We start from the raw sequence: 13874 nt of genomic DNA on the forward strand, positions 1-13874 counted from the left end.
GCCAGATGGATTCAGACTTTCTCCATCAATAAGAATTCTTGCATTTTTCCCTTAAAACCTGGAGCTTTGGCTAACTAAGGATTTTAAGTGCTGGAACAACAGAAACCAGAAGAGGCTGCACAAGTAAAGGAATTACACACTCCTGTCCTAAACACACAAAGATCCTGATATTCCAGCCTGCTTCCATCAGCACCTTATTCCCTCCCATTGCCAGGGAGCTGTGCCAGGAAGCAGAGATCCCACCTTTACTCTGCAGAGAAGTTGGAACTTCCCCTTCCAGCTGTGTCAGCCATGGCAAAACTGCTGGGAATTAACAGTTTTCCACAGGCAGAAGTAACATGCCATCAACTCCCTTGTCCCCATTTATTATCCAGCAGGAGCAGAACTAATTAAAATATCAGCCAGTTCTTCCAGAATGAGGGAGATTGTGAAAAATCCCATTCTCCCACTAACTGCCCGTGCAGGGTCTGAAGAGCAGAGTCAGGAACCCACCAGCCTGGAGACACTTCCTCCTCCAATTTAGATTTTAGTGGGAGAGTAGAGGATGGATTGCTGAGCACCAGGAGCCAGAGCTGTGCACATTGAGGGGCCAAAAAAGGCACTGACCCATATTTTTCATGTTTTATGGGACAGGGGGGAAAAACTGCTGAGAGAGCTCATTCCCAGCTCTGATAATTCCACTGTCTGGGGAAGAGGAGGGATGTGCCACAAAGATGCTGCTTTTCTGGGACAGTTTGAGCCACTGGTTAGAGCAGGGAGTTGCAGCTGGACCACTGGGCTCTGTGGTGCTTGTGGTCAGACATTTCTGGGCTGTTCAGACCCCTTAAAAAAAAAAAAAGCTCTGAAAGCAGCAGAGCTTCTCTAGGCTAAAAAAAAAAAATTAAAAAAAAAATTAGCTTTCTTATGTAATTAGGTCCCTCCTTGTAAGTGAGACAAGTTACAGAGAGCTCATAGGTAAGAAGTTCTCATCTGTGGCATCAATTCTTTCTGGTTTAGCCCAACACTGACCGCAGGTGTCTTGTCACAGCATGGAAAGAGGGACAGACACCTCCTGCTCATCAGCTTCCAAAAACAAAGCAGCTTGAGGAATATCAGCCTCCACCTGCATTAGAGACCTTAAATCCATGTCTGGTGGCAGAGGAGAGAGGCTGGGGATGACACTGGTACATGTGAAAATGTAGGAAAATGAACTGTGGAGCTGCCAACAGAACGGCTGAAGTTAAAGATGGGGCTGCAGCAGAGGGGAAGAGAGTTGGGTTTATCCTCTTCCAGAACCCACCACCCCACCTGCCCTGCAGAGACCTTCCAGAACTCCAGGAACAAACCCCCAAGAGATGCTTTGAATGCTCTGGTGGGGAACTGGGCTCAAGGTTTCTCAATAATCTCCTTACACCACCCACTCAAGTCAGTCCCTTTTCAACCACAGCCACCCTGAGAGGCCCCTATGCTCCAAATACTGATCCCTGATGCACTGGAAGCAGATGAATTTCTGGTTATTTTATTGCTTTTATTTTGGGGGATTTTGAGAAGGACAAACAAAAACTGGAATTGAAAGTAAATTTTAGGAACATTGATTTTTCAAGAGCTGTGGTTTACACACGACAGAGATACTCAAAGCCTTAAGAGGTCTTGTCTGGTTTAACAAGAATTTTCCTTTTATATCAAAAAAACTACACATTTCCAAGTCTTTACTAAAAGTTTATTTCTCTGTTCCTTCCCATTCCCAAGATCTCCTGCGGTTCCAGCTGTGCTTTCCACAGCTCTCAGTTGCTTCACTCACTGAAGAGAAAATCTTCTGAACGTACTGATAAGAGTTTTATCCAGCAAAAGGTGTTCAGCAGCATCCTGAAGGCTTTGAATCTAAATTACTGAGCTGGTGTTTATAAAGCTATTCCCCACAACCCCAATCTCACACCTCTAAAGCCCATTTACTGCCCTGTGTTACACAGCTGAATACCAAAGGGAAAAGGGCAGGAGTCAAAGTGAAAAAAATAACGATTTAGCTCACAGAAAATGATCATATTATCCTGGCATTTTATTGACTCTTGAAAATGAGAGAGACAGAGACAGGTACTTTTATTGACTGGGCTGGTGCCCTTTCAATGCCAAACTGATGAACCAGCACATTAAGGCAGCCACACATTCATGAGCAGCCCATGGCTTGATAAACAGTTATGGAGCAAAAAGAGTTTACTTGGATAACTAGAATTGTGACAATAACGTCCCACAGGCCCTATAAAATAGAATATCACTCATTTGAATCACAATCCCACTAAAATAACCCCCCCAGTTCTCATGTTCTGAGTCAGGTCCTCACAGCAAGCTCCAGTTTTGCAGCCCTTGGTGACTCAGCACAGAGGTAATTTTGACTTGCTGATAATTAATTTATCATTAGACAGCAACAACCTAAAGTTTAAGGTATAGAATGAAAAACTACAGAGATAAAAGTGGGCAAGAAGCAACTATAGAGGCAGTTTAGCAATAAAGCAAGAGATGTTTCCTCTGGCAGGGAGCAAAGGTGCACCAGCAACTTCCCCCCTGCCTCGTGGCTGCTTCTGAGAGAGGAGTAATTAAGAGTTATGCTGTCCAGAAGAGACACATTTACATTGATCTCTTACCAGAAGAGCATAAGGGAAAGAAAAAATCAGCTCTCTGTGGTTATCTCCTCTCCCAGACACTCACCTGGCTCCCTCAGACAGAGCTGGGCTCAAACAGACCTCACACACCAGCCCCCTTTGCAGAGAAAATTAAAATAAAACCTCTCTTCAGATGATATGTCCCCCATCAAACACTTAAACCAAAAGCTCCTCGGGGAAGGAATGGGAATCCTGATTTTTTTAAGCAGCCCCTCCAAGACAATATAAGTGTTCATCTGTTCTGAGCATCATCCACCCCAAACACAGGAAGGGACACTAAAAATGAGTGTTCAAGCTGTACCCTACCCCTCCTGTGCCCAGGTGCTCTAAAGAAATCCCAGTAGGCATAAAAACCTCCCATTTTCACCTAAATGAACCCCAGCTTTTCACCAGCACTAGTGAGAGAGGAAAAAGTTGGTTCTCCCAGAAGCAACACTATCCAAGGATTTGCTGAGCTGCTCTGACATGGGAGGAAACAGGCCCCAAAACCCTCAGAAATTAAGCAAAAGTAAGAATTTGAGCTCTTCTCTGAAACTGTTCTTGACCAGGAAAATATTTCACAAAAATACACATCTCTGGAAGCTGGTCCATTACCAAAATATGGTACTTTGGGATGAAAACCTTCTCCAAAAAAAATATCCTTACTTGGAAAAAGGGACAGATTGAGGTAGGGAAACAGAATTATAATCCAATCAAGCCCACCAGGGAGAACTCAAACCCCCACCCTGTCTGATCCAGAAGACATAAAGCCATTAGGACAGAGCTGGCAGATTTAAAAAATACTATTTATATTTTTGAAAGAAGACATTCCAACCTATTTTTCTTGTTCCCTTCCTTCTCCCACTACCTTTGCACCTTTAGTCCAGACTGTTTTTTACATCTGACTACACGAGAAATATATTGAACATTAATAATTGCATTGACCAAAATAGGGAACTACCTGAGAAATATATTGAATATTAATAATTGCATTGACCAATATACAGACCAGCCCCAGCACCAAGTTTAAATTTGGGTGCTGGAATTCACAGCATCATGGACACAGGGAGAGGAACAGGGACACAAAAACAGGTGACAGTGACATTCCCCAGGCAGGATTTGCACAGGGATCTCTGCCAGCCACAGCCACCAGGAAAAACACAGGAAAAAGAAACACTCCCAGACATAATCAATTTAAAATCCATCAACCATAAAAAGGATTTCTAGAAAACCATGACTTAAATATTGTGGGAACAGCTGCATTTTAACCAAATATCGAAAAAAAACACTCATCAATCAAAATAATTTAGCAGCTTAATCTCTCAAACAGTGGTTTTTTGCTTGATTTGGGGACTATGATGTCACAATGTGATACCAAGTCTTTAACTTGGTACCTCACTCACCAACCCACAACATCTCAAGTACAAATACCTGTTCCATGGAAAAAAAAAAACTCGGAGATATCTCAATTCCAGGATGAGTTATTCCTCATTCCTTCCTTTTTACATGAGACTAGAGAGTCTCAAATTTAAAGCAGATTGGGTTGGAGGTTGCAAAACCGAGCTTAAACTGAGAAAGATTAGCTAAAACAAAGCCAGTGCATTTTCTGCCCAACCTGAATTTCATCTTATTGAAATATTTCCTATGAAAGCAGTAAAGAATCAAAAGTTCTGGCTGCAACAAGAGGAACTTCACCCAGAAGATGGAAAATCTCTGCTTAAAAGAGGATTTATTTACAAAAAACTAGAGCAATTCCAAAAAGTCATTAAAATGCACCAAGTGATTCAAATTTACCCCAAAAGTGACTTTGCTACTATTAATAAACACACTTAAATTTAGGAACTCTTGTAACAGATTATATTAATAGGAAACCCAATCTCATGACACAAAGCAGGAGCAAATCCTTCTAGTTTGAAATTAAAATTTTGCATGATGAAAAGGCTGAAATTGTTTCAAGGAATATTGGTGAAACTCCAGCCTCAGAACTGCAAAAAAACCTGTGACAGAGCTTTTCCTTGGAATCAATAACAGTGAGTCTACCTGGAGAACAATCCCAGCCTCCACTCTGCCTGAGAAATATCCCCTGCTAAGGAGCTTCAGCATTTTACAAGCACTGGATAACTGGTAGTGATCACACCATAATCCACTTTAATTCACAGCAAAAGGTGGGTTTTATTCTTTCTCAAGAGGGGAAAAAAATCTTTCTGTGGCTGAGGAGTTGTAAGCAAAATTATAAGTCTCTGAAAAAACAACCCATATTTCAGCTGGAACACCTGCACTTGGATTATTACATTGTGTTTTCCACCCTGTTATGAATTTCTACGTGGAAGCCATTGTGAATTTGCTGAAATACATCCATTTTTTTCAAGCAAACTATAACAAAAACCAGTTTCCTACCTGAGACACAACACATCCATCCAGGAGAAAAGGAGGGAGAGCTCACTGAGGATCCAGCCTTTATCCCTGCTCCCATATATTCCCAGAACTCCCACCTGGGGCATATTATCCCTTTTATTACCCTCAGGATGTAAAGGTGGGCTTTGTTCTGGGGCAAATCCAGCTCAGCTGGGGAGGTTCCTGATGGAAGTGGTGGCCTGGGAGCACCTGGAAAGCCACAAAACGAGGGCAAGAAGCTCACGGAGACTCAAGGTGTTGGTGTAGAAACATCAGAACGTTCTGATGATGTTTCTAAGAGCAAAAGAGACAAATTTCCCCCAAAAAATTATGGAAATAAGTGCTAATCTGTGTAATATCTGAGGCAGGGATGCAAAGGCATGAAAACCAGCTGAAGGGAGGTGTTTTAATGGCCTCGTGTCAGCTTGGAATAATTTCATTTATTGAGAACAGCTGCTCTTCTGATTATTACCCTGAGCATTAATTGCCTTAGTCCAGAGTGATTATTTATACATTTATCTTTTAATTACATTGTATGTAGTTATATATATTAATTATGTTTATTTACATTAATGTGTATATTAATATATACTACTATATGTTTGTATTATATTAATATGTATATTAATATATACTATTATATGTTGGTGTTATATTAATATTATGAATTCATATATTCAGTATGTTATATATTATATATAATCAATTTCTCTTTTTTATATATTTAGGATTGTTTTTATATATTTAGGATTAGATCCAAACTGATTCTCGAGACCCCGGATCTTTGCATTGCTTTCACCAGGGTGTTTGTAGAGGTTGTTTCTATTAAAAAATATACAAGAGATTTCAGCAGGAGAAGAGAAAATTCCTTATCAGATATCCCTGTCCCACCACATGGAACAGGGGTCGTGTGGGAAGCAGCACCAAGGCACAACCAAAGGACTGAGGGTGTTGTGACAGCAGGAACCCAAAATTGTTATCAAAACTCTTTGGCTTCCCTCAATATTTAACAAATCCTTGAGGATTAATAAACTGAAATTTGCATTTTTTACACACTTAGCACTCTGAATTTGAACTTCATGGCAACTAACTCAGAGGAAACACTAAATTTTGCCAAGTTTTTGGCAGAGCTGGTGCATCTCCCATTGGAATTGGAGACAGGGAAAGGAGGAGCTGAAGGAGCCTTGGCATTTTCTGGACAGATATGATCAGCCTTGCAAAATTGCCTGCTTTTTATCTTAAAATTTAGCAGCACTTCTCCTCTGGTAATTTTCTCTTGTGTAAAAAGGAAATCTCAGGAACCCTTCATCTTGTGCTGTGTAAATCAAAGGCACCGGGGACAAGGACATGATTTATGGTGGGGTTTAAATATGGTGTGAGAAGTGATTTAAACAAGGAAACCAATGGGAAGAGCTGCCTAATTCACCCTGGGAGCGTTGGGATCAGACCCAAAATTTATCCCAGCACTGGGAAAACATCCCTGGCTTGCAACTGCCCGAGAAAACAAGTAAATCCCAGTCCCTAACCATGGCTTTATTTCTAAAAAAAAAACAGTAATTGGGACAATTTTGTGTGTCATAGTTAATGTGCCAAAGCTGGTGTAAAGTTCCTCTGATGAGAGGAGGTGAGTTAATAAGGAAATATATCCAACGTGACACCCAGAGGTTATTTAATGTCATATTTTATTTTGCAATATTTCAGTAAATCAGCTTTTTAAACATGTCCACAGACCCTCTGGGCCACCACAACCCCTTAGGACTGGTGTCAGTGCCAAAGTCTCTCCCTGGCTGCCTCCTCATCCTCCCAGCAGCCAAGGGATGATCCCACAGCATCACCGAACCATCAGCAGCTCAGAAACAGGAATTTTGAGTAGACTAGTAAAGTGAATTATGCACCTCTCAGTATTTCTGAAAGTTTCAGATTTATTTTTGCCAAAGAACAGTAGTTTTAGGGTTTTTTTTTACACTAAATAACTTTAATACTCCTTTAGACAAACCTTTTATATAATTCATGACCATGTCTAAAGTACTAAATAATACTGATTCAAAGATAAAACAGCTTTAAATCTTTTCATGTGATTTTAAGAAACCTACTGTGCTCGTGTTCACATCTGACTGAGCTCTATAAATCAAACTCTGCAATCTTTATCAAAATTTTTATTTTTTTAGATTATCAGAACTGATTCCTGGAAGGGTTTGGACCACGGGAGGATTGCAGGAGCTGACCTGATGAAAATTACAGTCAGGCCATGAGTTTCTTTACATAATTTGAACAGGCCAATTACAAACCTGGAGCCTGGGATGGGAAATCCCCTTTCCAAGCTGGTCCTGCTGGTGTTTGGATGCTGGTTCCTCTCAGCCATCACAAAGGACACGTCACTTCTTGGGGCTGCCAGTTAAAACTAATCCATATATTCACAGAGTCACAGAATATTCTGAGTTGGGAGGGGGACCCACAAGGATCAAGTCCAATTTTTAAGTGATTGGGGATCAAACCCACAAGCTTGGTGTCACCAGCACCCTGCTCTAACCAACTAATATTGCAAATATAAATATTTGTGTGAAAATATCATGAAAAGCAGCCACTAAACCAACTGATGACCATTTCTCCTCTCCCAGGCACAGGGAAAATCATGTTTTCCAGTGACACTGTGAAGTAAGATAACACACAGATACCCCCGAAATGCCAAGCAGCGGAAGGAGTTCTGGAAAATTTATTCCAAAGGCCAGAACACTGGACTTACAAGGGAAAAACTCCCAGCAGTGCTGCAAAAAGCACCTCCTGTTCTCTTCAGGGCTTTTTTATCTTTGCCAGACCCTCCCCTGTAGCCTGTGTGAGTTTATCTCTCCTCCCACCCCAAGGACTGTAACTCTCCTCTGGAACGCAAGAGGAGAAAACACCCAAATTATCTTTGTGAAAGGTATTTTTTTTCTTAGGCAGGAAAGGCTTCCTAAGCGAAACGAGGCCTAATCTCCTCGTTACAAATCTCCTGGAAGGGCGTCTGCGCTTGACACGAGGCACCTTCTCCCTCTAAATCTACCTCAGGACCTCGAGAACGTCGGGGTAGAGCAGGAAGCCCGTGAAGACGCTGTCGTCCTCCGCGCCGGCGTAGACCCCATTCCAGTCCCGCGCCACCTCCAGCCACACCTGGTCCCCCGCGCCGAGCTTCAGGATGGTCAGGAAGGAGGCCTGGTCGATCTCCTGCCCGTGGACGGTGTCCCTGGCCTTGGCCACCCTCCTGGTGCGCGCCACGAGGCCGACGCGCGCCGGCCGCCCGCGCACCGTCAGGTGGAAGGCGAAGACGTAGGTGCCGGGCACGGAGCAGTTGAACTTGCCCGTGGCGGGGTTGTAATCCCGCTGCTCGTTGTACAGGACCCTGTCAAACCTGATGGGCACGTTGGGGGGAGGGAAGGGCTTGGACAGCCCGGCGCTGAAGGCCGACCTGGGGGCCTTGGCGGGGTCGCCCCGGGCGCCCTTGGCCCCGCGCGAGCCCTTCTTGCCCGGCGCCCCCCGGCCCCCCTTGCTGCCCGCCACCCCCTTGGGACCCATAGGTCCCGTCATGCCGGCGGGGCCCAGGTCCCCTTTCTCACCCTTAGTTCCTCGCTCGCCCTTTTCTCCCTGTTTTCCGTCCGCCCCCCGAATCCCCTCGGCCCCCGTGTCCCCTTTGCTCCCTTTTTCCCCCTTGGTCCCCCCTTCCCCTCTGTCTCCCTTGGCCCCTCTTCCCCCCGGCTCCCCACAGTAGCCCTTCTCCCCCGTGTCTCCCTTTTCCCCTTTGTCACCCTGTTCTCCCACCGCTCCTGGGTCTCCGGGATCCCCCCTGTCCCCCTTGGCTCCTTTGGTCCCGTTCTCACAAGTGTCCCCTTTGGACCCCTTTTGTCCCTTCAGCCCCGGGAAGCCGTAGTTGCCCTTATTGCCTTTGGCTCCGGCTTCACCTGGAACAGGGAAAAGTAAGGGGGGAAAGGAAGATTAAAACCAACAGTGTTGGATTGTTTTGGAGACAGAGAGGCATCACCAACAGCAAAGGGAAAGGTCAGGGCAATATTCCTGGTTTCCCAGCGCATGTTATGTACCTTGTAGCCCAGGTTTCCCTGGATAACCGGGATTTCCACTTGCTCCTCGCTCGCCTTGCTCCCCTTTTCCTCCTAGAACATTCCACAATTAATGAATTCATTAATTCTGTCTGCAGCCAGCAATCATTACACAGCAATAATCCACTGGGACCATTTCCATGCATCCCTCACTTCCCTGATAGAACAGTGTGTGTTTGCAAGAAACCCCTTCAGAAACCTCGGCTGAATCTCACACCTCAAGAACCATCTCACTCTGTGCTGGATTTCTGCCTCACTGGGAGGCAGTTCCTGCTGTTGAATGGCAAGATGGAGAAGGTGACAGCATTCCTCATTCCAGGATTGCCAAAAGCCTTGTTCCAGAGGTGAATCGAGGCCTAAAAGACTGACTAAACAGCTCAGCACCCTGCTGCTGGAAGCCCTGTATCAGCTTTGCTGTGGGATTCTCCACGACCCAAGGCAGCCACAGGATCCTGCCAGAGGTGTGTGGGGCAGGAATCAGCTGCTCCAAGCCTGGAATGAAGGCCAAGTTTTCCTTTTGGTCACTACTGATGGGTGACAACTGCTCTCCATACAAGCCGAAATCATTTTTCCTGAGATACTTCAACTGAAATGCAGCTTCTACACCTGCTTTCGTGGTGGGTTTTCCCACTTATGTCCCTCATCCAAAGCAAATTGAACTCAGTTTTTAAACTATTCAGAACAAGGATATCCACTGATATCTTTAAGAGCAGCTGCTCTTATACCATCTGAACATACACCCGAGTTATTGCCCCCTAAACCTCTCCAGGTGTCAATCCCTATCAGGACACTCCTTCCTCTTGGAAAAATAGGATTTCTTTAAATTTTGTGGTATTTGATGAGGACAACAGCATTTGCTTTACCTCTTTCTCCTTTAGAACCTTTTGGACCTTGAGGACCTGGAGCTCCTGGCAGACCTGGCAGACCATCATCTCCCTTGTCCCCCTTGGGACCTGAAACACAACCACATTCACAAAATTACCTCAGTAACTCAAAGATTTCACTTTAAAAATAACATGTGCAATAATTGCTGAGCAACCCGGCACTGGGGAGTGTGTGGAAGGGGCTTCCATCACTCTGGGAAGAGCTGGGTGTTTTATTTGACACCATAAAACCAGTGCAAATCTTACAGTTCTGCATTTCACCCTTGGCCGTAGTTAAAGACTTTTTAAAACCAACTTTGAGCTGCCTCAGAGCCACGGGAGCTCAGACAGCAATAAAACTTCAGAATTAATCTCTTTTTAATATCTGAGTGCATCTAAAGAGCTCCCATTGCTTCAGAATTGCCCCTCTCCTTAAAGAGAATTAAGTCTGCAAATATAGAAGTGGCACCTGGCTGACAGTTCCTTGCTGCAGAAAGGATGGGTTGAAAGGCAAGGAAGCTGGCTCCAATCTTTCCTTCATTTTTACATCCACCCGGGAATCTTAGAGACTCCCAGTGAATGTCTGGGAGCAGATTATGGCAGCTTCAATCATCCCAAGGACTTTTCCATCAATGTTCCAGAGACATAAGAAATCAAACCCCCTTTGTAGCCACTGAAACTTCCATCAGCCAATCCCTCCCAAGCCATGGGAAGTGAGCATCCCTAGAGTACCCTGTATTAAAGGAGATTTCATGATTTTACCACCTTTCTTCAGCTGAACAGTTTCTCCCTCCAATATTAGTGCTTTTAAAGTGAACATTTGCAGATTAGTGCACTATTCATTCCAGCAGGATGAGAATGAGGTGCTCTATAACGTGTATTTTAGCAGCAGAAAGAAGAGACAAAGTGTGTTTTATGAAATATTTATAAAGAGCTGCCTCTTGTGAGAGGTCCTTTATTTATTTATTTTTGGACTCGAACCCAAAGTTATTCCTGTACTTAATTTCCTCTTTTCTAATGGGAAAAAAAGATGAGAAAAAAAAAGAGAGGGGTTAATTATAAACCTTCAGCAAAGATGCAAAACTGCTCCAAGGTAGTTTTGAGGTTCATAAAGCCATGGTTGGAGTTGCTGTGAAAGTAAATTTGTGACTCCCAAGGGCTCAGACACAGGTACAGAGAATTGAAGAGTGTGGCCACCACCCAGCAGGGATGGGGGATAGCTCTGCACGAGTCCCACACCAGTGTGATCCCATGGGAGGGAGCTCCTTTTGGGGGCCTTCCCACTCTCTTTGGTGGTTTATGACTCCTGGGATGTGACCAGAATGCACTTTTTTGCTCTGGATTTACGCAAGGTGTGATCACATTCAGCATTGCATTGAATCATAGAATATCCTGAGCTGGGGAGGATCCCCAAGGATCATGGAGTCCAACCCTCAGCCCTGCACAGGCTGTCACCCCCTGTGCCCCAGAGGATCATCCAAACCCTCCTGGAGCTCTGGCAGCCTTGGGGCTGTGCCCACTGCCCTGGGGAGCCTGGGCAGTGCCCAACCACCCTCTGGGGGAAGAACCTTTTCCTGAGATCCATCCTGACCCTGCCCTGGCACAGCTCCAGCCATTCCCTGGGTGCTGCCCCTGGTCCCCCCAGAGCAGAGCTCAGTCCCTGCCCCTCCTCTGCTCACGAGGAAGCTGCAGATTGCTGTGAGGTCTCCCCTCATCTCCCACACAATTCACTTCTTGAAGGAAAAGCTCCTTGATTTGGTGTCTGTGAGGGCAGGGAGAGGGTGATCCCCGTACCTGGGGGTCCCTGCTCCCCTGGCAGCCCCGGGGGTCCCACGGAAGGGGGGCAGCAGTCGCAGCAGTTGAAGAAGAACTCGGCCGTGTCCAGGGTGTAGTTCTCGAAGGGGAAGATGGTGGTGGCCCCTCGGCTCAGGGTGGGTGACTCAGCTCCCCCTGGAGCTGCTGGCACTGGGATTTTCCCCGGGAGAAGGGTGGGAGGGGGCTGTGGGGGCTTTGGCTTCGTGTACTTCACAGCTGGGGTCACCTTCAGCCCCGCGTGCACAGCCACAACCAGAGCCAGGAACACCCAGAGGGGCCCCGGGGAGCTCCACATCCTGACAGCTGTGGGAAAACACAAACACAACAATAGATCCCTCCAAAACACACTCTGCCTCGGCCTCACAAAGCCACAAGCCTTGGGGCTGTGAGGGTGGGGAGGCCCTGGCACAGGTTGCCCAGAGAAGCTGTGGCTGCCCCTGGATCCCTGGAAGTGTCCAAAGCCAAGTTGGGTCGTAAAGGACCTTAAAGCCTTAAAGGACCTTAAAGGTCCTTAGAACCAAAGGTCCCTTAAAGGACCTAAAGGACCTTTGAGTTGTAAAGGACCTTAAGGACCTCTAAGGACCTTAAAGTCCCACCCCCTAACAACACCTTCCCCTCACCCAGGTTGCTCCAACCTGGCCTTGGACACTTCCAGGGATGGGACAGCCAGAGCTTCTCTGGGCAACCTGTGCCAGGGCCTCACAGGGAAGGATTTCTTCCCAATATCTAACTTAAATTTTCCCTCTTTCACTTTGAAGCCATTCCCCCTTGTCCTATCACTCCATGCTCTTCTGAAAAGTTTCTCCCAAACTTTCTTCTAAGCCCCCTTTAGGCACTGGAAGGATACAAATAGAAATCAGCAATGATTTCAGAGTCCTACACAACTGCACAGTTTATATAAAGCTTTGCTCTAAAAGAACAAATGGAAACAAAATCACACATCAAGTTTCCCAAAATGAAGTATTTTGGAATCAAAGCATCAAGTGCCAAATAGTCCGAAAATTTCACCTTGATTTTTTTTCTGACTGATTTTCTGGACTTTCAGATTTTTAGTGTAAACTGTCACATCTGTTCTTTTGATTTTTAAGGTGTTGATTCAGCTGAACCAGGAAGAAAGAACACAGTAAAAAGGACATTATTTTTTCCTATAGAACAGGTGATGCCTCTCAGGTGACTTGTCATAAAAAGCATCTTTGTTTCTTTTTTAAAGCTGTAAATACAAACAGAACAGAGTCCCTTTCTTGCTGAACCTGTAACCCAACCTTCCCTACAGCCACAGCACTTCCCTGCATGAGAAAGTCTCCAGGAGGTATTCCAACTATCCCTGCCATCCAGGGGGCAAAAGGAGATCCCACTCCAAGTCAGGCATTTGCAGGATTAGAATCTTTCCACCTTTAAGAATTCTGTTTTAGAGGAAAGGGTGGTGATTTTTTCTTTTTCCATTTTCACACAAAACCAAATCCTGTAGTGGAAAACTGAATATCCACATAAAATTCCCAGTGGTCACTGTTGCCATTCAACACATTCTTCACCCCCTCAGCTCCAGTAAAGGATAAAATTCTACTTTTGAACAACATATTTGTGCAGGAGTGTCCTGCCACTGCTGGAAATAATTAAAAAAAAACATAATTTCCACACAGAAAGAGCCTATGACTTTAAAGATCAAGTAACTTTAGGGAAAGTGGTAAATCAGTTCTCAAATCCCAATAATTTCTGTTTTTCACTGTCACACCCCACTCCTGCTGCAAAGCTCTAAACCAGACACGCTCCAGTTAATTAGTCAGATTGATGGATTGCTGTTAAATACTGGAAAAACATAATTAATAACAAAATTATACCTTACCAGTCTGTTTAAAAAATAACGTGCTCAGAGCAAGGAATCATTAAACAGATTTTCATTATAAGGGGCAAGACTGTTCCTAAAATAATTATTCTTCCTTTGTGGAAGGTGTCCCTGCCCATGGAAGGGGAGTTGGAATGAGATGATCTTTAAGGTCTCCTCCAACCCATCCTGTGATTCTATATAAAAGCATTTAATAAAACTGAAATTCTGGACTTTTTCTTTCCATTAATTCATCACCACTGAATTTAAAATCATT

General features: G+C 44.8%; 1 protein-coding gene and 1 long non-coding RNA gene across 2 annotated transcripts; one reads left to right on the forward strand and one right to left on the reverse strand.

Moving 5' to 3' along the window:
* Positions 1-6914: 6914 nt before the first annotated feature.
* OTOL1 (otolin 1) lies at positions 6915-12070 on the reverse strand. Its single transcript, XM_027685849.1, has 4 exons — positions 11755-12070; positions 9961-10050; positions 9080-9151; positions 6915-8941 (listed from the first exon to the last, which is right to left on the reverse strand). Exons 1-4 carry the CDS (start codon positions 12068-12070, stop codon positions 8046-8048), a joined length of 1374 nt encoding a protein of 457 aa, XP_027541650.1. The 3' UTR covers positions 6915-8045.
* LOC113968877 lies at positions 8256-10726 on the forward strand. Its single transcript, XR_003534664.1, has 2 exons — positions 8256-8312; positions 8895-10726. It is a non-coding gene; the product is annotated as an uncharacterized LOC113968877 (long non-coding RNA).
* Positions 12071-13874: the final 1804 nt, after the last annotated feature.

This window comes from Neopelma chrysocephalum, unplaced genomic scaffold (genome assembly GCF_003984885.1).
Source record: "Neopelma chrysocephalum unplaced genomic scaffold, ASM398488v2 Primary Assembly neopelma1_69, whole genome shotgun sequence".
Taxonomy (NCBI): Eukaryota; Metazoa; Chordata; class Aves; order Passeriformes; family Pipridae; genus Neopelma; species Neopelma chrysocephalum.